Source organism: Lithobates pipiens, unplaced genomic scaffold (assembly GCF_037356315.1).
Source record: "Lithobates pipiens isolate NorthernLeopardFrog02 unplaced genomic scaffold, aLitPip1_a1.2 Scaffold_8, whole genome shotgun sequence".
NCBI lineage: Eukaryota > Metazoa > Chordata > Amphibia > Anura > Ranidae > Lithobates > Lithobates pipiens.
Genome location: NW_027507903.1, coordinates 268,408,526 through 268,432,151, shown reverse-complemented (window position 1 = coordinate 268,432,151; position 23,626 = coordinate 268,408,526). Strand labels below are relative to the sequence as shown.

Genomic DNA, 23,626 nt, shown 5'->3' with positions numbered 1-23,626 from the left:
AATTGATGAATGCCAGCCAAATATTTAAAGTGAGCCTTTTTTTCTAAAGGTTATCATTTCTAGCAATTTTGCTATATTAATATTAAAAAACTTTTTATTTTATTTTTTTACTTATTTTCACCAAATCATGAGCTCTATTCAAAAACATATAAACACACAGAAGAAGTACTTCAATTGTGCATTTCGCATTTTACATAATTCGCTTCCAACTGATTCATTAGGCTTTTCTGAGCATATCTTTACCTGTCTACAGCCTCTTGCCTGCTGATTCTATTTCAAGAATTACAAAAGGACATTACTAGGAACCATCGAACGTATAAAATTGAAAATAATTGTGTTTGGTTTCTCTCGCAACTGGGGAGATTTATCCTTTGTATTAGGACCACTATCAATGAGACTAAAATTGATGAGAAATCTAAAATTTTACAGTTGTCAACAGGACAAGAAGTGAAGGGAAATCTTTAATTGGGACAGCTGTTCTGGTGACATCTAAGTATGGAATTCCCCTCCCCTCTCAAGGACAGGAAGTAAAGATAAATCTTCGCCACTTTAACATGATAGAGCCCAGCTCAAGCCCATCATTTTTATTTTATTTTATATTATTTTGGCTAGAGCAGGGAACGGTTACAGCCTCTGCCAGGTTTTGAATGTCAGTTCAAAAACATTTTAGTTAGATTTGAGCTTTAATGTCAGGCTAAGAATAAAACCAATACGCTGTAAGTCCTTGTCCCTTGAGTTTCAACAAAAGCATTTATTCTTGATTAGAGCCCACCTTTAGAAAAGCTAAAGCCCGGAAAACATGACTTTTTGCTAGCCAGAATCAACGTAGACATGCATTGCATTGCATCTAGCTCTCCAGATTTCTTAATAGAAAGGGCCAAGCACCTTTGAATCCACTTTTTTACATGTAATAATCTTAGCATACTTTCAAAAAAACGTATTATACTGTACACACCCTCTGCAGCTCCTGGTTCTTTTCTTCAAGTTGTGTCTCCAAATGTCTCATTCGTTCCTCAATGTTTCCATGCCTTTCTTCTGCCTGTAAAAAAAAATGAAAAGAACTGATCTGATATGTGAATATCTGGGGACTGGGCATGGTCAGCAAGTAAAGTATAAAAAGACAAAAGCAAGCTACTACTAACTGAAGACTTACTCTAGAAAAATAAATAGTACTGAAGCAGGCAGCTGGACAGCATTGCTTGAAATGTGTCAGCTACAGAGGCCTGCTACATCCAAGCGCTAGCAATATATTAGGATTACCTATGAGCAGTGAAATCAGCCAAATGTAACATGCAGACTGAAAACAAACCTACTATCATAAATCATAAGCCCCTGAAGCACTAAATTGCACAATGGTTGATTATCAATAATCAAGGCATAACATAAAAACAAAAGAACAGTAAAATGAAAAATAAAGTAAAATGGATTCTATTCAGCAATAGAAAGTAAAGTCCAGTAGGACTACCTTCCTACGTATGGAGACCATTTCTTGTAGTTTAGATTCCATAACATATTGATAATCATCAGATGAGGAGGTTGGCTCAGACTAACAAGTTAAGGAAAAGGAGAGGGACAAAGTTGATAAAACATAACAGAAGACTGCAAATAATAAAACTGTACAGAACACTTAAAGAAATTAAAACAAAAAATGACAATGTTTATACCAGAAAAAAAAAATAAGAAAAATGGTAAAACATACTAATCTTAGCTTGAACCTCCCCCTGGCAGAGGCTCTCATAATTCACAGGTAAATAACTAAAGCAGAGATCCACAATTCTTAGTTCCTTAGGATCTGAAAGAAAGCTAATGGCAAACAACCTGCTTCTCCCATTCAAAATTCTGGACAAGTTAGAAAATAGCAGGGAGCAGTTGAGAGCACAGATAAAGCTTGCACACCAAGGGCAAAATGTATTACATTTCTTGTGCCTACAGCTAGCCATGAATGGAAAAATATAGCCTATAATTCCAATGTCAAGCCACTGAACCTTTTTTCTCTCAACTCTCAATAATGTTTTTGTATGTAAAATATGAATAACTTCCCAAGTGAAATGCCAATACCCCAAAATCCCACCCCATGCCACACAATAATTAAAAAATATTATTAATAATAATAATAATAATAATATCTATAATAATTAAACCATATTTTAATATAGTTTAATGTAGTTGACCAAGAGCTGAAGATCTAGTCTACAGCATTCACAATAGGCTCTGAGAAGGTTTTACAGCATATTTTATCTGGTTAAAGTCAAATTTTATCAAGACACACATTTTACATTAATAATGCAATCTTTTGCTGTTACAACTACACAGCAATTCCTAGTGCCCAAACTGAGTACAGGAGTCCTGAAAGTATTCCATAGCACTATGATCCCTATCCAGGCACAATATTACAGAATGCTTAAGGTGATTTATGCATCTACACTATAGAAACCTCATTCTTTGAAGAGCCTGCTTTCTCATAATGCCATAGAATGAGTATTGCAGTCAGTTAGGGAATTCACAACTAGGGATGGGCTGAACACCCCCTCGAACAGCCAGAAAGTTAGAGTAAACTAACAAACCCTATTAAAGTATATGTGACACGAACATGAAAAATCAAAAGTCCTCATTGTAAAGGTTTATATGCAAGCTATTGCCATAAAAAGTGTATGGGGACCCGGGTACTGCCCTAGGGAACATGTATCAATGCAAAAAAAAGTTTTTAAAAGGCAGGGGCTGGCTAATATTGCCTGCCTTACCAGGAGACACTTTGCAGCACTTACTGTAGTGAGACTATTCCTCTCTAGTGCTTAGCTTAGACTCTATTTCTATTCATCCTGCCAGCAGGATGAATAATTGAATAATATGAGAGAGTGAATTAAAGCATCTTGGGACCTGAAGTCCAAGGAACCAAGGTTTGCACTCAAGCCAGACTGTAATGGACTACAAGTTTTAAACAAGGAAGACGCCATGCCAGGTGAGCAGTCACTGCAGTCCGGATGCGCTGGGTGCAAGCCACCGATGATCAATAGTGCGTTTCACCTCTTCAAACCACTGAGAAGCACTGAGAAGCCGTTCTTTTCTTTCTATGGACTACAATTACCAGCCTGCTGAAGAGGGAGAGGAGAATGGTGGGAGAAGCAGTAAAAAGCCTGGTCTAGGCTGGGATTACTCTCTTGGGACCCTGGCCTAGATATGCAAGCAAGTGACACAGTGTTAGACTGTGCTGTGGCCGAGTCACGGCCCGTGCTACAAGGAGAGAGAGAGGGTCATCACGCATGTGTACAGGAGCATCCACAGCCATCCACTTCTGGTCATCTAGCGGCAGCCTGGAAGCAACTCTCCTCACATCCACGCCTGAACCTGTAGGGCAGCAGCGCAGCATGACACATGATCGAGCGTCACCCCTTGAGCCAGGTCCTCCAGAGGCCTGTTGTGGAGTGTTCACACCACTTTTCATAAGGGAAGATCGCTAGGGCTGGTGAGAGGGCACTTGCCCACCCCTCTTATAACAAGGAACACTGCATGCAGACAACGTTGTCTTGTTTGGGTGCAAACTCTGGCAAAGCAAAGGGGCTTCAATGCCCGCAAGGTACTCCCCCAGGAGAGCGATTCTCCCAGGGGGTTATCTGATGTGGGAAGGAGCCGTGAGAGCCACCGGGGACCCCAGGAGAGCAGGTTTGGGGCCACTCGTGCAAAACGAGCTGCACAGTGGAGGTAAGTATATGTTTGTTATAAAAAAAAAAACCCTTACAATCACTCTAAAGTTAAACCACTCTTCTTCTAATTTTAGCGAATGGCCGCGTATCTTATTAAATTCCATTTCACGAAAAAGTTTTATCCCTATTGTGGGGTCACCAGTACAGTATTTGTACATTGAAATCATATCCCCTCTCAAGCGTCTCCTCTCCAAAGAGAACACGTTCAGTGCTCGTAACCTTTCATCATAACTAAGGTCATCCAGTCTCTTTGTTACCCTTCTCTGGACTCTCTCCAGTGCCAGCACATTCTTCCTGAGGACTGGTGCCCAGAACTGGACAGCATACTCAAGGGGCAGCTGCGCATGTGTATATGTGCGTGCATGTTTTTAATGTGTGTTCCTTCTCCTTAAGATGTAAAATAGTAACTAAATCGTTGGTGTGCATCATTAACTCAAGACGCACATGTTTTTGTATATGCATGTATATGGTATGTGTGTGTATATATATATATATATATATATATATATATATATATATATATAATGTGTGCACAGAGCTTTAGATGCATCCACCTCTGTGTAGCCGTGCACCTCGTACATACTTTATAGTTTCTATATGTTTATGTGCATATGTACATATATGTTTATATGTGTACATTTTTTAACCTATATTTATATTTTTGCATCAGCAGTAACTTCTTAATACATCATGATTTTTATACAAATAGTTTTTATTCCTCATGCCAGTTATTTTTATATTGTTCCTTTTTTCTCCCTCCCTTTTCTCCATATCATGTCAGTTTAACTTTAATTTATTTATGATATAGTGTGTATATCATTTATCTATTGCTGTCTCTGTATTTACCCATGAGTCTTGAATGTTTGCGGTACCATTGTTATATTTGATTTTCAATTTTATTTTTACATTCATCATATTTATTATTTTATTTATTTTAATTGATTTTTTTTATTATAATATTATTTTTTTATTTTATTTATTTTTATTATTCATTTTCCATTTCCAATTCATTTATATCTTATTTCATGTTCTCGCTGACACCTTTTTTTTTTTTGCAACTAAGATTTGTATTCCTCTGCACCTGCATTTTAAGTGCCTCCTCCCCCTCCTCCTGTGCATGGCCTATATATATCAGTCTTTGTTGTTGTCCCACTTGCTTGATGAAGGAGCGCAGCTATCAAACAATCTCAGCCTGTACGTTCACGAAACCGGTCGCACCCACCTCATGATGTCATCTCTCTCCGCCGGCGCTCCAGACTTCGTTCTGCTTTGAACTGCGCTCCACGGCCAGCGTCTGTGCCACTTCCTGGCCACTAGCGGCTACAGTGCCTCAGCTTGACGGACTATCAGATGACCACTTCCATGCTCAGCTTTTAAAGTGACTGAATGCTCATAGATCACATCCAAAATGTGAGTTGCCTGTATTAAATACGTTTTTATAATTAAAGTATATGTTATCTCTACACCCAGAGGCGCCTCTTCCTTTGCTTTTTTTCACAGACTTTGGAACATGGTTTCTGTCCTTCACTGATGGCAGCCCTGGATATGGAGCTCCTGGTTTTAACTGCTTTCCTTTGTTCTACTGGATAGTAGATTTTATATTTATAATCATACGGATCTTAACATAATATGGACTCTCATTCATATAACTGGATTTTTGGTTTCAATTGGTGAGAGACTGGTGGACATTGGGAAAAATCTTTGACCCTGTTTTTGCGCACTTACTTGTGTATTGTAGTATAGCAGCTGGACCAGAGTCTTGTAAAGCGGGAGAATTATTGTTTTATCTCTGGAGTTAATCCCCTTTTTAATGCATGCCAATATTAGTTTGCTTTGCTTGTAACAGCTTGGCATTGCATGCTGAGTAGATTGCATTTATATTTTTGCCACCCAAATGCATTATTTTAAATTTTTCTACATTAAACCTCATTTGCCATGTATTTGGCCATCCCATTCATTTGTTCAGATCTTCTTGCAAGGTTTCCACATTCTGCTGAGAAGTTATTTCCCCGCTTAGCTTAGTATCATCCACAAATACAGAGATTGAGCTGTTTATCCCATCCTTTAGGTCGTTTATGAATAAATTAAATAGGATTGGTCCCAGGACAGAGCCCTGGGGGACCCCATTCTCCACTCTGGACCATTCCAAGTACTCCCCATTTATCACTACCCTCTGAACTTGCCCTGTAGCCAGTTTTCAATCCATGTACTCACCCTATGGTCCATGCCAACGGACCTTACTTTGTACAGTGAATGTTTATGAGAAACTGTATCAAATGTTTTTGAAAAATCTAGATACACTACGTCTACGGGCCTTCCTTTATTATTATTATTATTATACAGGATTTATATAGCGCCATAAGTTTATGCAGCATTTTACAACATTAGGGACAATACAATTACAATACAATTCAATACAGGGGGAGTCAGAGAACCCTGCCCATAGAGCTTACAATCTAGGAGGGAGGGTCAAGTTATACAAAAGGGCAATATCTGTGGGGGATGAGCTAATGGAGAAATAGTGCAGTTATTAGATGGAGGCAGGATAGGCTTCTCTGAAGAGGAAAGTTTTCAGGGATCGCCTAAAAGTGGGTAAATTTGGAGACAGTCTGACAGATTGGGGTAGCGAATTCCAGAGGATGGGCAAGGCTCGGGAGAAGTCCTGGAGGCGGATATGGGAGGAGGGGATGAGGGAGCTAGAGAGCAGGAGGTCTTGGGAGGAACGAAAAGGGCGATTAGGTTGGTATTTTGAGACTAGGCTAGTGATGTAGCTGGGGCAGAGTTGTGGATGGCTTTGTAACTTATTGTTAGTATTTTGAATTGAATTTGTTGGGCAAGTGGCAGCCAATGGATGGATTGTCAGAGAGGGGTAGCAAACACAGTGCAGTTTGTAAGGTGACTGAGTCTGGCAGCAGCATTCATGATGGACTGAAGGGGGGATAGTCTATTTAAATGTAAGCCAATGAGGAGGGAGTTGCAGTAGTCAAGGCAAGAGATAACCAGGGAGTGGATCAGGAGCTTTGTGGTTTCATTGATTAGAAAGGGACGTAGTTTAGAGATGTTGCGGAGGTTGAGGCAGCAAGCTTTGGAAAGTGATTGGATGCGGGGCCGAAAGCAGAGTTCAGAGTCCAGGATAACATCTAGCATGCTGACATGTAGGGATGGGTGGATGGTTGTGCCATTGCTCTTGACAGACAAGTCAGGAGAAGAGGCACGTGGGGGAGGAAATATTATAAGTTTGGTTTTGGACAAGTTCAGTTTGAGGAAGCAATGTGACATCCATACAGATATGTCTGTTAGTAAGTTAGTGATGCGTGAGGAGACTGATGGAGTGAGTTGAGGGGTGGAGAGATAGATTTGTGTGTCGTCAGTGTAGAAATGATACTGAAAGCCGCAAGAGGCTATCAGCTGACCTAGGGAAGAGGTGAAGATGGAAAATAAGATTGAAAATAAAAGAGGTTCAAGAACAGAACCTTGGGGGACCCCGACAGAGAGGGGAAGAGGAGTGGAGGAAGTAGAATTGTAAGTGAAACTGAGGCTGCATTGGCATAGGTAGGATGAGAGCCACTACAGAGCACAGTCACAGGGAGTAAAGTTTTTTGAGGAGGAGGGGGTGGTCAACCATGTGAAAGGCAGCTGAAAGGTCCAGAAGTAGGAGTACAGAATAGTGTCCATTGGTTTTTGAGGTTAGTAGGTCATATGTGAGTTTTAAAAGAGCAGTTTCTGTGGAGTGTTGAGGGCAAAATCCAGATTGAAGGGGATCAAGAAGGTTATTTTAATGAGGTGGTCACTCAGATGGTTGTAAACCAGGTGTTCAAGGAGTTTAGAGGAAAAGGGAGGCACGGAGATAGGGCATAGGTTGTTAAGATTGGTAGGGTCCAAGGATGGCTTTTTAAGTATGGGGGTGACTAGTGCATGTTTTAGAGCTTTGGGGAAAATGCCAGAGGTGAGGGAGAGATTGAAGATGTGGATTAGAGTCAGAGGGCGACCGTAGTGTTTGAGAGGGAATAGGGTCCAGGGGGCAGGTGGTTAGGTGGGCATTAGATGGGAGTTTAGCAACTTTGTCTGTAGTAGCACATTTGAACAAGGGGAGTGTCAATTGTACCTGTCAATTGTATATGGGGTCTGAACTGGGGGAGATACCTGTAGAATGGAGATTTCATCACGGATTGTATCAATCTTGTTTTTAAAGTGATTAGCAATCTCCTGGGCAGTGAGTGAGTCAGTGGGTGGAGGCAGTGGAGGACGAAGTAGAGACTTTAAGGTAGAGAAAAGGTTATGGGGCCTGGATGAGAAGGTGTTAATAAGAGTTGTAAAATAGGTCTGCTTGGCAGTGTGGAGGAAAGAATAGTATTTTTGAAGGGCAGATTTGTATTGGTTGAAGTCTTTGAGAGACTTAGTCTTGTGCCACAGATGCTCAAGAGTGAAGTTTTTTGAGAATTCTAGTGTCATCTGTTTGCCAGGGTTGTAAGGGTCAGGGCCTGATTCTGCGTGTAGTGAGGGGAGCGAGCTTGTCCAGGGTGGAGGACAGGGATTTATTGTAGATAGAAGTGGCTTGGTTGGGACAGGGGAGAGATTTTGTCATAGAGCTGGTCAGTAGCAGAATAGAGGAGAGAAGAAGTTGCGAAAGTTTCTACGGATGATGGTTAGGCGATTGGAGGGAAAGGTGGTAGAAGACAGGGAGAGAGAGAAATGAATAAGGTGATAGTCAGAGAGAGGAAAAGGATTATTTGAGAAGTTGAATGGAGTGCATAGGTAGGAGAATACAAGGTCAAGGGTGTTGCCATCATAGTGAGTAGAAACCTGTACCCATTGCTTCAGGTCAAATAAAGAGGTTAGACTAAGAAGTTTAGAAGCAGCATGAGTGTTTGTATTAGCAGGGATGTTGAAGGATTGTGGGAATTTCAGAAGAGCAAAATTAGGGTAGCCAGGCAGAAATCTCATCAAGCAAAGTCGATAATGGTCCAGCAGATCACAGCAATTCTTTGGGAAGTTGGAGAGAATAGACGTATACAGTGAGCTTCAAATGATGAGAGGGGAAAGAGAGGGAGGGGAGTGAATAACCTGGAAGGTGCTTTGGGGGATAGGAGTTGGAGTTATACCACTCCACCTCCCTTGCATCCATTAGGCCTAGGGGATTGAGTCCAGTGAAGGCCACCCTGGGAGAAGGAAGCAGGAGAAGGGGTGTCAGATTTGTGGAGCCAGGTATCAGTGAGAGCAAGTGGATTAAAGGAATTTGTGACAAAGAGGTCATGAACAGCGGTGAGTTTGTTGCAGACAGAGCGAGCATTCTAGAGGGTGCAGGAGAGGGGGAGGCTGGCATTGGGAAGAAGAGGAATGGAGACTAAATTGCGTAGATTGACACTACTGCTAGAGGGTGTAGGGTGATGGTGATGGGTACAGTTAAATAAGGGAGGCCCAGGGCTTGGGGAAATATCTCCAACAGTTAGGAGAAGCAGAAAAGTAAGGGAGGTAATATGAGAATACGATTTTTATGAAGGGACATGCTTCAGTATTCTGGGGGGGTTTGTTAGCAAGTGAGTTTACAGTTAGAAAGAGGTGATGAGTGCAGTAATAGGGAGAGGGAAGAAGTGAGCTTGATATATACAGATTGTGGGGTGGAGCAGAGGGGTGAAGAAAAGTTAGTTTGAGGAGAGAGGCTGCAATTGTGAAAAGGAGGAGAGGTAAAGAGTGCATGTTTCAGAGGGGAAGGTGAGATAATTTGGAAATGAGGTCACCTGCTGTCTGCTGTGGTTTGCTTTGTGCAAATCGCTAAAGTGCAAGAGAGGAAGTGGCACTTATTTAAAGAACCCTCCATCTTTGGAAGAACCCCCTATATGTGCAGCCCTCCGTATGTGTTCCCCCGTAAAGAAGGCCTTGTTTTTATACTGTGTTGGGTGTGGGCTGAATCTGGCAATTAATCAATCAGGAGGTAATATTAGGCACACAACTAGCAGAGCAAAATTTTTCACATCACAACCAAACTGCAAGAGGACTAAAAGATAAGGGAACCCACAATTTAGGTAAAACTTAATAGCTAAATAAACATTTAAATAATGTGAGCATGGCTACAGATGGAGTTGAAACGGTGGTGATAAACAGATTTACCAAATATGCATTTGAGCAGTCAGTCAATGTTCAGTTTGAAGGCGATGGGAGTATAATGCAGATCAACCAAATATGCATTTGAACAGTCAGTCGATGTTCAGTTTGAAGGAGATGGGAGTATAAATGCAGATCAACCAAATATGCATTTGAGCAGTCAGTCAATGTTCAGTTTGAAGGCGATGGGAGTATAATGCAGATCAACCAAATATGCATTTGAGCAGTCAGTCGATGTTCAGTTTGAAGGAGATGGGAGTATAAATGCAGATTTACCAAATATGAATTTGAGCAGTCAGTCCTTTATCTAGATAGCAGCTCCTCATACAAAGTTAATAGATTGGTTTGGAAAGAACGATTGTTCATGAATCCATGCTGATTACTGCTAATGATACCATTGTCATTACTAAAATCTTGTCTATAGTCCCTTATCATCCCCTCCAAGAGCTTGCATACAATTGATGTTAGGCTAACTGTTCTGTAATTCCCAGGTAAGTATATTGGCCCTTTTTTATATTGGTGCTACATTGGCTTTTCTCCAATCAGCTGTTACCATTCCAGTCAGTAGACTATTCGTAAAAGTTAGGAGCAATGGTCTGGCAATTACTTGACTGAGTTCCTTAAGGACTCTTGGGTGAAAGCCATCTGGTCCCGGTGACTTATTAAAGAGGAAGTAAACCCTGATGGGTTTACTTCCTCTTTGATTCCCTGCAAAGGTAAAGCATAATGGGCTACTGTGCATCGCATAGTAGTCCATTATGTGTCACTTACCTGACACAGGAGCCAGTGATGTCACCGCTGTCCCCTGTAGTCCGGAGCATCCATCTTCTCGGTGTGTCTCCGTGGGTCTCGCTGCTCCAATGCTGTCATTCGACGAAGCCACAATGACATCACTCCCATGCATGTGCACGGGAGCCACCACTTGCGGCATATCGCCGTTGACAGCGGCTCGCTCAGTGCGCCTACGCGCCGCTATCTACGGCGCACTGTAGACAGCGGTGCCTGTATTTTGGCAAATATCTCCTAAACCGTGTAGGTTTAGGAGATATTTCTTAGACCTACAGGTAAGCCTTAATCTAGGCTTACCTGTAGGTCAAAGTGGTTTGTAAGGGTTTACAACCACTTTAATGTTAAGTTTTTCAAGTCTAATTCTAATTCTGTCCTCTGTTAGCCATGCGTTTGCTTCCTGTGACATATCATGAGGATAAACATTGAAGTTTTGGTTATTGAAGCCCCCAGATTCCCTCGTAAAGACTGAGGAGAAGAATAAATTCAATACCTTTGCCATCTCTCCATCCTTAGTAACCAGATTCCCCTCATCATACCTTATGGGACCAATATGATCTGACCTCCCTTTCTTACTATTTATGTACTTAAAGAATTTCTTTGGATTTTTTTTACTCTCTCCCGCTATGTGCCTTTTGTGTTCCAACTTAGCCATCCTGATTGCACCCTTACATTTCTTGTTGCATTCTTTGTAAAGATGGAATGCTGATGATGGTCCCTCAGCCTTGTATTTTTTTTTAAGGCCTTCTCCTTTGCTTTTATATGCATTGTTACATTGGATTTAACCACCCAGGACTTTTATTAGCTCTTTTAAATGTATTTCTCATTGTGATGCACTGGCTAATGCCCTTATTTAATATGCTCTTAAAGCATACCCATTTTTCCTCTGTGTTATTTTTTCCCAAGATTCTATCCCAATTATTATCTTCTAGCAAGGATTGTAGTTTAGGGAAGTTGGCTCTTTTGAAATTCAGTGACTTTCTGTTTCCTATTTGTGTGATATATACTAAAACTAAATGACCTGTGATTACTGTTTCCTAAATTGCCCCGTATTTCCACATCCGTGATCAGGTTTGTATTGTTGGTAATCAGTAAGTCCAGTAACGCTTTTTTTCTAGTTGGTGCATTAACCATCTGACCCATGAAATTGTCCTGCAAGACATTTAGGAACTGACAAGCCCTAAATTAATGCGTGGTTCCTTCCACCCATGTCTAGATGATTAAAATCCCCCATTATAATGACACTTCCCATTCTTGCCGCAAATCTAAATTGTGATAGGAGGTCCACCTCCACCTCCTCCCTTTGGTTAGGGGGGCTATAATATACTCTCAGTATTATTTGCCCCTTAGTTTACTCCCTTTGTAGCTCTACCCATAAGGATTCCACCTCCTCTCGTAGAGGACGCTGTAGCTTATTATAGGAAACCTGTACCAAGGCAAATATTGAAGGAGAGGTAGGGCGAAGGCACTGGGCATGCACCTCCAAATGATACAAAAAGAAGTCTTTAGCTCAGGCCAATGGCTTAGGTTCAGTAGCACTCCAAAAAAAGGGCCTCTCCTGAGGGGCAAATAATTTATAATTAATTGAACCAATCAAATGCTTCTCAGAGTAGAAAAAGTATTTATTTGATTCCATGAGGGACCAAAAGGAAAAAGGCAGCTAAATAATTTTCCTTCTTCAGGGTGTTAGTGCTTATCTAATGGACTAGGAAAGATCCTGAACACATCAATCAAAGCAAGGATATTTAGTGTGTGAATGTCTGTGTTAGTGGCAGAGCTGTTCTGGGTCAGTGTCAAAAGAACGGAAATTAAATTTTCAATAGGATCAGTCAGCAATGGCTCACCCTATATTGGCAAGAGGTTTTCTTCACTAACCATGCAAAAAACAAATAAATAGCAATGTCCAATACATTACAGCCGATCCCCTTAGCTTCTCCACACTTGAACGCAGCTGTGGTTGGCTGCTTCATGATACTACATAACATTACTCTTGCCACTGTGGTGAAGACAACTTGCTTTGCATGGACATAAATTTGGGTACTAAGTGAGATTATTTAATAGAAAAACTGAAAAGACATCATTCTTTGTCTATAGCAGTTGAAGAAATAGATGAAAATAGCACAAGAAATAAAGTAAATAGAATAATATGTATTCATGTGTTTTATCAAAGTAAGTCTATTAGGGAAATTTACTGATTGCAGTACAGCTCTTGACAGATATATAGTGTGTATTCCAGTAAAAGACTAGGCCAATGCTTCAGAAATGTCTTAGATACATTTACAGAGTGAGCTGTGATAGGTTTATGGGATACGTTTTAGTTAGAAGTATTGATTGTACCTAGCTGCAAGGAAGAGCATGCTGCTTGTATGTATCTTTTATAGAATACATCTATAACATTTAAGAAACTCTGCTCTGTAACTGTTAACAATAAGTAGGTATATTTCTAATGATACTAAATATCTGATCTTGGTTAAAACGGCTATAATCTTTATATCACAGGAGGAATAATAATGCATGGTTGAAATTGCAAATATTTCAACCTAACAACACACATTTTGTAAATGGATGTTTAAGGGACAATGTTTATTACAGTGTTCACTTGTGAATGGTCTGTTGCTGTGTATGGCTGGTAATAGTAAAAAATATACTGTAATGAAAAAAAGTTTGGTGATGGTCTAAATGCTATTGCTTGACAGACCCTCATTAACTCGGTAAAAGGTGTAAAAGGGTGTGAAAATAGCACACTGAAAAATATGACTGCCTACTAGGGTTTTTCTTTGCATGTATTATTATTTTCATTATTTTTATTATTATTGCTGCAGGTATTTATATAACACCACTTATCCGCTAATAGATAGTCAGTGTGAACTTCTGAGAGGCAAAAATTGCGCACTGCTCAAGGAACCTCTGGTGGAACCCTAGAGTTCCATAGAACCCTGGTTGAGAAACCATGTATTATAGTGTAAAATGAATACATTACTACATATTCATCATTTTATTGTCTCTGGTTTTAAAGTGTATGTGTAACCAAGACTGCTATATGTTTCTATATGTTTATATGTTTCTAAAGAGTAGGGAAGTGTTAAAAACCCCAGTTGGGTTCACAGTATTTTTTATGCACCTGTTCCCTCAGATTTCTTTTCACTTCCTGTCCTGAAATTAAAGGAAATTAAAGGGAACCTTCAAATAATACAAACCCCTGTCAATTATTACTGTAACATTAGTAGAACATTTGTCCCCACTGCATAACTAACCCTCACCTCTTCTATGCAGACAAATCTAACATTTTGGATTTCTCCTAATTTTCTGTGATAATGGACATCAGCACAACTAGAGGGGTGAATATCCTTTACTAAGTTTCTATTGCTGTCTAACTCTTCCTCACTCTATCCATAAACTAAAAAAAAAATTGCCTTTATATATACTTTCAATTACCCTGTTTATATATTACAGGCCATACAGAGGTGAATACCATCAGTGAAAACACTTTCTTAGGTTTGCATTGCTGTCTAACTCTTCCCCACTTATCCAAAATTAAAAAAATATATATGTTTAGCCTTTGTATTCACTTTAATCAATGGCCCTGCTTTTATATTATAGGTAATTTCTAAGATGTTACATTGATAAAAATGCGGACTCCAATTTTTATCAATGGGACATTTTTATCCAAGGCTTGGGTGTACATTACAGACCACAGAATAAAACACGGAGAAAGCAACAAAATATTTGGGAAATCCACATTTGCTTGTTGTGGTAAATTCCTACTCTCCCTACACACTTTCCCCTTTGCCAAAAACAACCATCTTAAAAAAAACCTGAGTTAAAATGAACCCCTAATAAATAATTATCTTCTAATTCCCACTAAAGGATTTGTAAGCATGCAGAAAGTCACTAACACAAGGCCATCAGCATCACAATTCATATACTATTAGAAAAAGATACTGTAGTTTACTTATCAAGGACAACATGAATTAAAAAAAAAAAAGAAATTCTATACTGTCTTAAACTATCACACGACCCTCTTAGTTTACCGAAATAATATAGTTCTCAGCATATACAACTCTAAAGGTTTATGTATAAAACATTTGCTGTGTGGATGTCTTAACTATTTACAAGGACACCATCATTATTTTTTTCTGTATTTTTTGTAATATAATTATCTTCTATGATTGTCAGTTCCAACTAGTGGCCATAATATATATTTTTTTTTATTGAGGTAGTTCAGGAAGAATATTGCATTATGGCCACTAGATGGAACTGACGATTGATTATAAGACATTATATAAAAACAATATGGACAATTGAGTACTGCCCATGATACATTTTTTATTTGCACATCCAAGTTTTCATGACAAGCTTTCAGGATGTACACTGTTCTTCAAGGTCCAAGCAGTACTTATACACACATTTGTTTTGAATCTGAGGGAAAAAAAACACAAACAAACATACACAACAATAGTAAACTTGGATAGTTAGGCTACTTTCACACTGAGGCATTTTTCAGGCAACTTAGCCCTTGTACACATGGTCGGAGATTCCGACGGAATGTGTCCGATCGGACTGTTTTGTCGGATATTCCGACTGTGTGTGGTCTACATCGGACTGTTGCGCACTGCTAGCGGCGCAAAGCACAGCTTCAACAGCGGTAAAGTGCCACTAAAATTAGCATCGCTTTACTGCTAAGGCCCCCACCATCTCAGTGTGAAAGTGCCCTTAGTGAGCTAAGGCAACCAGAATGCTATGGACTGGGAGGGAAAAGGAGTCACAGAGGTGAGAGTGGTCATAAAACTGTTGGACAGTGATTTTGAAAACTGAGGTCCTCATTTAGCCCATTATCCTTTGTTTAAATAACACATATTATTCTTAGTTAAAAAGGTTTCCTTTTCTGAGTGGGTTTGAAGTTTTCCTTAAGAACTAAAACATTCATGTCTTCCAAGTTGTGGTCCGGTTGTGAAAAATGATGTCCCACAGGTGTGCAAAAATCATATTTTTTGTTCATTAATGGTATGTCTATGTAAATTCATTCTTCTTTGTAATTTCGTTCCTGTTTTACCAACATAGGATCCTTGTTTGAATTTTTGTTTGCATTGGATGAAGTATGTAACATTACTAGAGGTACAGCTGTAGGATCATGTAATATTGAATTTCCCTTTTGTGTGTGTGACACCTTGAATTAATTAATTTGGCTGCACAGTTTGTTTTTTGTTACAGGGCTTGGTTCCTTTATTTGTGACTTTGTAATCAGAATGAAGCGTCCTGCTGAATACATTTTGTCTGCGGTTGGGTGGTTGTCTGAAAGCCAGCATTGGGGGTTGTTGGAATTTACTTTAAGTATTTCATCTGTTGTGATGGGTAGAAAATCTTTGATTATCTTTGTAATCCCTATTATTGTATAGTTTGTTTTTTTCTTTGCATTGGGGGGGATTTTCTCTTTGGATTTACCTCAAGCAAAAACAATATGGCAAACATTTGTGGTGTCTGTGTGAATGATTAAGACACTTGCACTATGAATGTTTCATATATAGGCCTTATAAAGTCACAAAACTACCTTACAAGTTATTTCGAACTTGCTATTTATATTTGTGTTTTTAATAATTAATAATTTGTTTACTGCTTGTTGTGTACCATATGAACATATTCATTTTCTTAGAGATTTACTTGAATGATACTTACCTTTTGTTGATAATGATAATGTCAAAAGTAACAGCATTTAAAGTACCAAAACACCCAATATATGTTTTGGTTCCAATTTAATGACAGACCCATTGTTTATCTACTTAAGGACCGTCTCATGTACATATACGTCAGTACTTTGAAGAGGGATATCTTGGTAATGGCAGCAGCTGCTGCCACAACCGAGATATCCCTCTTTACAGGAGGCAGTCCTGTGTATGATAATGGTGGTCTCCACGGCGGGTTCGCCGCAAGATCACCGTTATCGGGGGCGGGAGAGGTGCCACCCCCCTCCCGCCGCTGTCCCGCGCCCTCAGCCACTTACCAGAGCCGTCGGTAGCGGCGGATGCGATTGGGTCCTATCGATGGCTGGGTATAGAGACGAGTGAGGCTAAGATGGCCCCCACTCGTCTCTATATAGTCTCTATATGCATTTAAGTCCAAATATGAGCTCTGAGGACTTCTTGACCCCAGATCTCATATTTAAGAGGACCTGTCATGCTTTTTTCTATTACAAGAGATGTTTACATTCCTTATAATAGGAATACAAGTGATCCATTTTTTTTTTAAAGTGTAAACATAAATAAAATCAAGTAAAATAAATAAGAATTTTTATTTATTTTTTTAAACCTCCTCGTCCCAACGAGCTCGCGCACAGAAGGAAGCGCATACGTGTGTAGAGCCTGTGTATGAAAATGGGGTCAAACCACACATGTGAGGTATCGCCGTGATCGGTAGAGCGATCTCTGTAATGCAAAACATGCAACCTGCAGAATTTTTTAAATGTCGCTTATAGAGATTTTTGAGGGTAAAAGATTGACGCTATTCCCCGAGCGGGTGCAATTTTGAAGCATGACATGTTGGGTATCAATTTACTCGGCGTAACATTATCTTTGTATAAAAAAATTGGGCTAATTTTGGTGTTGTTTTATTTTTTTATTCAAAAAAAAGTGCGCTTGTAAGACCGCTGCACAAATAAGGTGTAAAAAAAGTATTAGAATGACCACCATTTTATTCTCTAGGGTGTTAATAATATATATATATATATATATATATATATATATATATATATATATATATATAAAATGTTTGGGGGTTCTAAGTAATTTTCTAGCAAAAAAAACTGTTTTAAACTTGTAAATACCAAATCTGCAAAAGAGGCCTGTTCCTTAAGTGGTTATGCTAAACATTCTGTTTTTTTCTAAGTATATTATAATACAAATATTGGTTTCTGATTTTTTATCCTTGAAAATATCTAAAATAGGATATTGTTTTTGGTATTCTTATGAATCTCAAAATAAAAAAAAGGTCCATGTCATTATATGTTATTTGCTCTTGAAAAGAGCAATACTATCTCTAAAATGCCAGTAAATAAAAACAGGTTAAATTAAAAAAGAAATACAATTCAGCACTGATAGTAATCAGCTGTCAAACTATATTAACTTTTATTTGTAGCAGGATGGTATCTCATTTTCATTGATAAGGTTTCTTAGGCGAGAGATCAATAGTTACACCAACAATCCAAGATAACTTACTTTTTATTAAAACTGTTGATCAAGCATTTTAATGTGAAAAGGGGGTACCTTACTGCTGTAAGATTATGTAGGTAACTGAGCAATGCTCGCTGAATATATAAAATTCTTCAAGGCACACATGCATAAATCATAAAATATAAAATTAACAAAATGATGAAATCATCTAATGTGCAAAGTAAGCATTAACCCAAGCAAGACATCTAAAAAAGCTCAATGTAACATATTACAAATATAAACCATCTTTATAGTATTTTTATTAGGTTAAGCGAAACCCCTTTTAACTAAAACACCTACATGATTTGCAGCTATGGCATGTTGGAATGATGCATTCCAACATGCATCCTTAAGGATGCATCCTTAAGGTGCATCCTTATAAAGAAATGTTTCACCTATTCATTACCTTTGTAAGGGCTGCTATCCTTTGTGCCAGCTCCGCTTCCACCTCTGGCAGAGTCTCGGCTTTCCTCATCGTTTGCTGTAGTTTTTGTTCGGCCAACTCCAAGCGCTCCTGCAGCTGTCTGTTTTTCTCTTCCATCTATTCATCCCACAAAAAGAAGCAAAACAGTCATAATCAATTGCTAATTCTTTTATGGTTATTTTTTTTTTTTTACATTTATCTCATCTGTGATCATACAGCAACCACTACACATGGTTGTGTAGCATGATGTATTGAACACTGTGTACCCCAAAGCCTATGCCTTCCTCTTTACTTTGTCTGTCTTCAGATTCTCTGCCTTCCTTTTTTCCTTTCTATCTCTGCCTCTGACTTTTTCCCTTTTGTCCAAGGGCCTCTGTCTTTACTTTTTCCCCTTCTGTTCCAGACCCTCTGCCTTCCTGGTTCCTCTTTTTCTCCTACTCCAACTTTCTTTGCTAGAGCCTCTACCTCCCCTTTTTCTCCTAGTGTCACAAAGCCTTTTAACCCCCCACCCCTCTCATCCTATAATTCTTTCCATCCCATAGCCTCAGACTCCCATTTTATACCTTCCTTCTAACCCAGAGCACCTGCCTCCACATTTACCCTTTTTTGTCAGATCTTTTGCCTGTATTTCTCCTTCCATCACAGAGCCCATGCCTCCCATTTCTCCCTTTCATTTCTAGAACCTCCCATTTTCCCCCATTTGAGTGCTTTTGCCACCTTTTTTCCCTTACATACTTACAAGGGTCTTTGCCACCCTTATTCCCCTTGCTTCCTAGACAAAAAGCCTTTTGTTTGCAACAGACTTCCCAGCACCCTCTAATACTTACCTGAGCCCCATCTGTGTCCAGCGATGTACTCGGCGTAACATTTTCTATAAATATAAAAAAATGGGGCTAACTTTACTGTTGTCTTATTTTTTAACTCAAAAAAGTGTATTTAAAAAAGAAAGTGCGCTTGTAAGACCGCTGCACAAATACGGTGTGACAGAAAGTATTGCAACGACCGCCATTTTATTCTCTAGGATGTTTGAAAAAAAAATTATAATGTTTGGGGGTTCTAAGTAATTTTCTAGCAAAACAACTGCTTCTAACACCACATCTAAAAAAGAGTCCCTGTCTAAAAGTGGTTAAGTAACACTGAAAAATAAAATAAAACAAAGCAACACAAAAAAGTGTTAAAATAAAGAAAGTAAATAAAATTATTTCATAGAAAGGAAATAGCCAAGGGGATGAAGGAGTTGATTAGGGCTGATAAGAGTTAACACGGAATTAAATGGGAATGCATTTTATTTATTTTGTAAGTTTTATTTGTCATATGCAGATCAAGAACATTAAAACGAAAAAATAATTCAAAGCTCATTTACTACTATTTTCTGCTTATTTTGAAACCATAGGGTGTACTTTTTCCAAATGTGCACATCAAACATCACAATTTCTATCTACACATGATTGTAATAGTAAAAACAAAATACCACTACATTGGTAAACTGTTATTTCACCCTTATAGAAGAATTGTAAAGGTGAACTAACACTGTACGTCCCCTCCCCCCTTTCCGCTCCCCGCTGTACTTACCTCCAGGGATACTGAGCTGTCAGTGCTCACACTGACAGGCCAGCGGTCTGGGGATTTGAAATCCAAGTTCCTCTTCCTCTTCTCTGTGCAGCGCCTCCGGGATGGACCAATGTGATTCCGATTAGTTAGCACCATTACAGAGCATCACTGTGATCTTCCTCTGAGAACAGGAAGAAGAGTGAGGATTTCAAATCCCTGGACCGCTGGACCAGCTGTGTGGGCACTGGCAGCTCAGCATCCACAGAGGTAATTACAAAGGAAACTGGGTTGTTGTGAGAGGGTGTATGCTGTCAGTTCACATTTACACCTTTTCTGTAAAATTTAAATAACACTTTACATAGTTACATCATTAGTCAGGTTGAAAAAAGACACAAGTCCATCTAGTTCAACCAAAAATAAATAAATAAAATATACTTTATTGACACTTGCAAACTATCTGCAAGTGTCATTTTACACAGTGACATAAAAAGAAATTGTTTGGCTGACACTTTGAGGTGTGCAGATCAAGATTTAAACTTTATCCTTCCTGTCTTGTATGTTTGTTCTGGGTCAACATTTAAATTAAGGAGAAGGGATCTCACCGCTCCAGGAGCACACATGCAGGCTGTAAACTGTCTCTTCTGCTGGGAAGCCACAGGTGCTGGCTATTACCACTTTCAACAGAAGGAAAAACAAGCTCTGGACTGCCGCACTCTTCAGAAGACCACTTTCTTTTATTGGAAAATCGCATCGTAGCTATGAATAAGCACTACAGGCAGTGCGAAATGTCAGCAATTTTTCATTGTTCGCTGTGTTTGTTGAGCTGTGATGTGATTTTCCAATAAAAGAAAGTGGTCTTCTGAAGAGTGTGGCAGTCCAGAGCTTGTTTTTCGTCTGTCAACATTTAAATAAATCAAAGGCACAGGACCAGTATGACAGCCAAGCAACTAACATTCTTTGCATGTCGTCAGCATTAGCAGTCTTCTTATTTCTCTCCTCACAAGTTTCCTTTAAAACTCAATGAGTTCACAGCAGCCAATGATGTATCGCATTCAGCAGAAATTCTGCCATATGCTTGAATTGTCAATCCAGGTTTTGGTTATGATTTCTGTGTTTAGTTATAAAATAGAAGCATCTGATTTCTAAAGATGTGCATATTGTCCCGATAAAAAGTGACCCAAATCATGAACTGTACCAATTCAAACCATATTGTTTCAACTATAATCTAAATATTAATATGATAATTAACAGCTTCACTGCAGCCAACAATCGTTTCATGTTATTGTAGTTTTAAAGCATTAAAAGTGCACTGTAACAGAAAAGATAAAAAGGCTTTCAGAAGAAAACAAAACACTAATAAGCTAGATGCTAGATCAGTAACTTTGAACGTTATTGATGTTTCAGCACACCTGGGACAATGTTTCCTGTCTACTGGCACAACAAAAGTAATCTGCTATAATTAAGAAATAATTAGACCAAAAATATGGACTGTAATATTACGGACTATTTAACCAGAACATGCTACAATAAAACAAATCAATCATTATCAGCACTATTACCTTACACATATTTCGGGGCTAAAGTCAGTTACATGTATCTTAGTTAATAAATTAGATAATAAAAAGGTAATTCTAGTTTAAAAAATGATGGGACACCATGGACTGAGCATTAGCTCACAGAAGACTGCCTGAAGAACTGTGATACCTTGAGACAATGGGGTTGATTTAGTAAAAGCAAATGGACTGTTCACTTTGCAAGGGAATTTTCTCCAGAGCTTAGCAAATGAGGTGACGCTCTTTTGACTTTCACCATCCAATCATGTGCAAAAGATACTGTTTATTTTATTTTCCCTGTGTGTGATTGGGTTCTTTGCAGGGGCGTTGCTAGGTCTACAAAAGATCTGGGGCTAGAGCCCATATTAGCGAAGAGAGTCTCCCCCTTGCATCAAGGTCCCCAGAGAGCCTCCCCCTTGCATCAGGGTTCCCAGAGAGCCCCCTTTACATTAGAGTCCCCAGAGAGCCTCCCCTTTAATAATAGGGGCCCCCAGGGAGCCTCCCTCTTGCATCAGGGTCCCCAGAGAGCCCCCCACCCACATACATCAGGGTCCCCAGAGAGCCTCCCTTTATCTTGGGGACCCCTGCAGAAATGTCACCTCATTCACTAAGCAAAATGTCCTTGTAAAGTACAACTTCTCTTGCAAAGTGCGCATTTCTTTTAGTAAATTAACCTTAATGGGTTTTACGGGCATAACATTCAATTATTTGCTATCCCCCTGGTGTCTCTTTCTTTTTTTTTTTCTCTTATGCCTTATGTTATTTCCTTTTATCTCTCAGTTTCACCCCTTCTTTTTACCCCTAATTCTTTGTCTCTCTTGCTATAAAAGCTTTTTACCTTCCGGGTCTCTAACTTCTTTAGCGTGGTGCACACTGAGCTGTGCATTCGGCACAAGATGCAAGTGCCGGCGAGGGAGCTTGCAGAGGTTGTATTGCTGGAGGGGAGGTGGAATTTAGTTCCTTTTTAATGAAGTCTGTGATGTGCTAATTCCTGTCTGTTTATTTGAATGCAATAAGTAGCCATTAAGGACTGAGTTTTTACTTTACTATTATTGCATACCTCCCAACTTTTTGATATGGGAATGAGGGACACCTATCAGCAAAAGCATGCAAATATAGGACGCACCTCTTGCATGCCCCCTTAAAGGAGAATTCTACAAAAAGAAAAGATTGGTTAAACCCACAAGTGCTTTTTTACCACTACTATTCCTTTATATTGGCTTTTGGACTTTACAAATGCAGCAATTTAGAAACCAGATGAAAGGTTTAGGGCTGTAAAACACTTTTTGATAGATAAAAAGTGCATTTTATATACAACTATATAGATCAGACCAAAATGAGGGTCAAATGAGGAGGAATGAGGGACAGATGGACATTGCTCCAAATCAGGGACAGTCCCTCAAAATCAGGGACAGTTGGGAGCTATGATTATGTGATCAAGAAAAGCAAAAGGGGTTGCCAAATTTCTGAGAAGGGAGTGTGGTCAATTGGTGTGCTCTCTAAATGCATCCCAATTGGCTGCTTTTATCCCCAAACGGAACTGTGGTCCTTTGACATAGCGAATTAACTGTAGCTGGGCAATTATGGTCGGAAAGGTTCCTTAGATTCAGCCTCAGTTTAACTGCTGAGGTTATAAAAACCTTAACAAGCTGATCCCTCAACTATTTTTGTCTCCTGTAATGATTCAAGTTTTCCAGAGTTTGCTTCCAAAAGCAGCATGGCATCACTCAGTGTGACTGTTAAATTGGCTCTGGTCTGCATATTGCATATACAAGCTTCTTTTACCTGCCTAATCCAAACACCCGTTTACGTGAAACATCAAATCCATGCAGTGACCGTGACCTATGCTGGACTCCGGGCAAACACTTAAACACACAAATGAAATGCATGCATGAGAGCTTTTTTACCTGTCAATAGATCAAAAGATTTGTATTTCTATTACCCATTTATGAGATTAACACAACTCTAAGACCCCTTTCACACTGGGGTGAGGGTGGTGTCGGCGGTAAATCTGCACTATTCGGCTGCTAGTGGGGCACATTTACCCCCCGCTAGCCGCTGAGAAAGGGTTAAATCCACCACAAAGGGCTGCTGCAGCAGTGCTATGCCAGCGGTATAGCCGCGCAGCCCCATTGATTTCAATGGGTAGGAGTGGTGAAGGAGTGATGTATACATTGCTCCTTCACTGCTCCAAAGATGCTGCTAGCAGTACTTTTTTTACCATCCTGCCAGCGCACTGCTCCAGTGTGAAAGCCCTCTGGGCATTCACACTGGAGACACAGCGGTGGGTCTTTCAGGGAGCTTTGC

General features: G+C 39.5%; 1 protein-coding gene across 19 annotated transcripts in view; it reads right to left on the bottom strand.

Annotated features, from left to right (window-relative positions):
- PPFIA2 (PPFI scaffold protein A2) overlaps positions 1-23,626 on the bottom strand; it is a 588,582-nt gene that overhangs the window by 146,087 nt on the left and 418,869 nt on the right. For 10 of the 19 annotated variants that reach the window (XM_077471924.1, XM_077471910.1, XM_077471912.1 and 7 more), the window contains 3 exons: positions 18,198-18,332; positions 1,466-1,546; positions 956-1,039 (listed from right to left, as the gene is read on the bottom strand). In XM_077471924.1, the coding sequence (XP_077328050.1) occupies positions 956-1,039; positions 1,466-1,546; positions 18,198-18,332 (300 nt within the window). The remainder of the gene's footprint in view (positions 1-955; positions 1,040-1,465; positions 1,547-18,197; positions 18,333-23,626) is intronic. The other 9 variants (XM_077471914.1, XM_077471917.1, XM_077471915.1 and 6 more) reach the window with 1 other exon arrangement.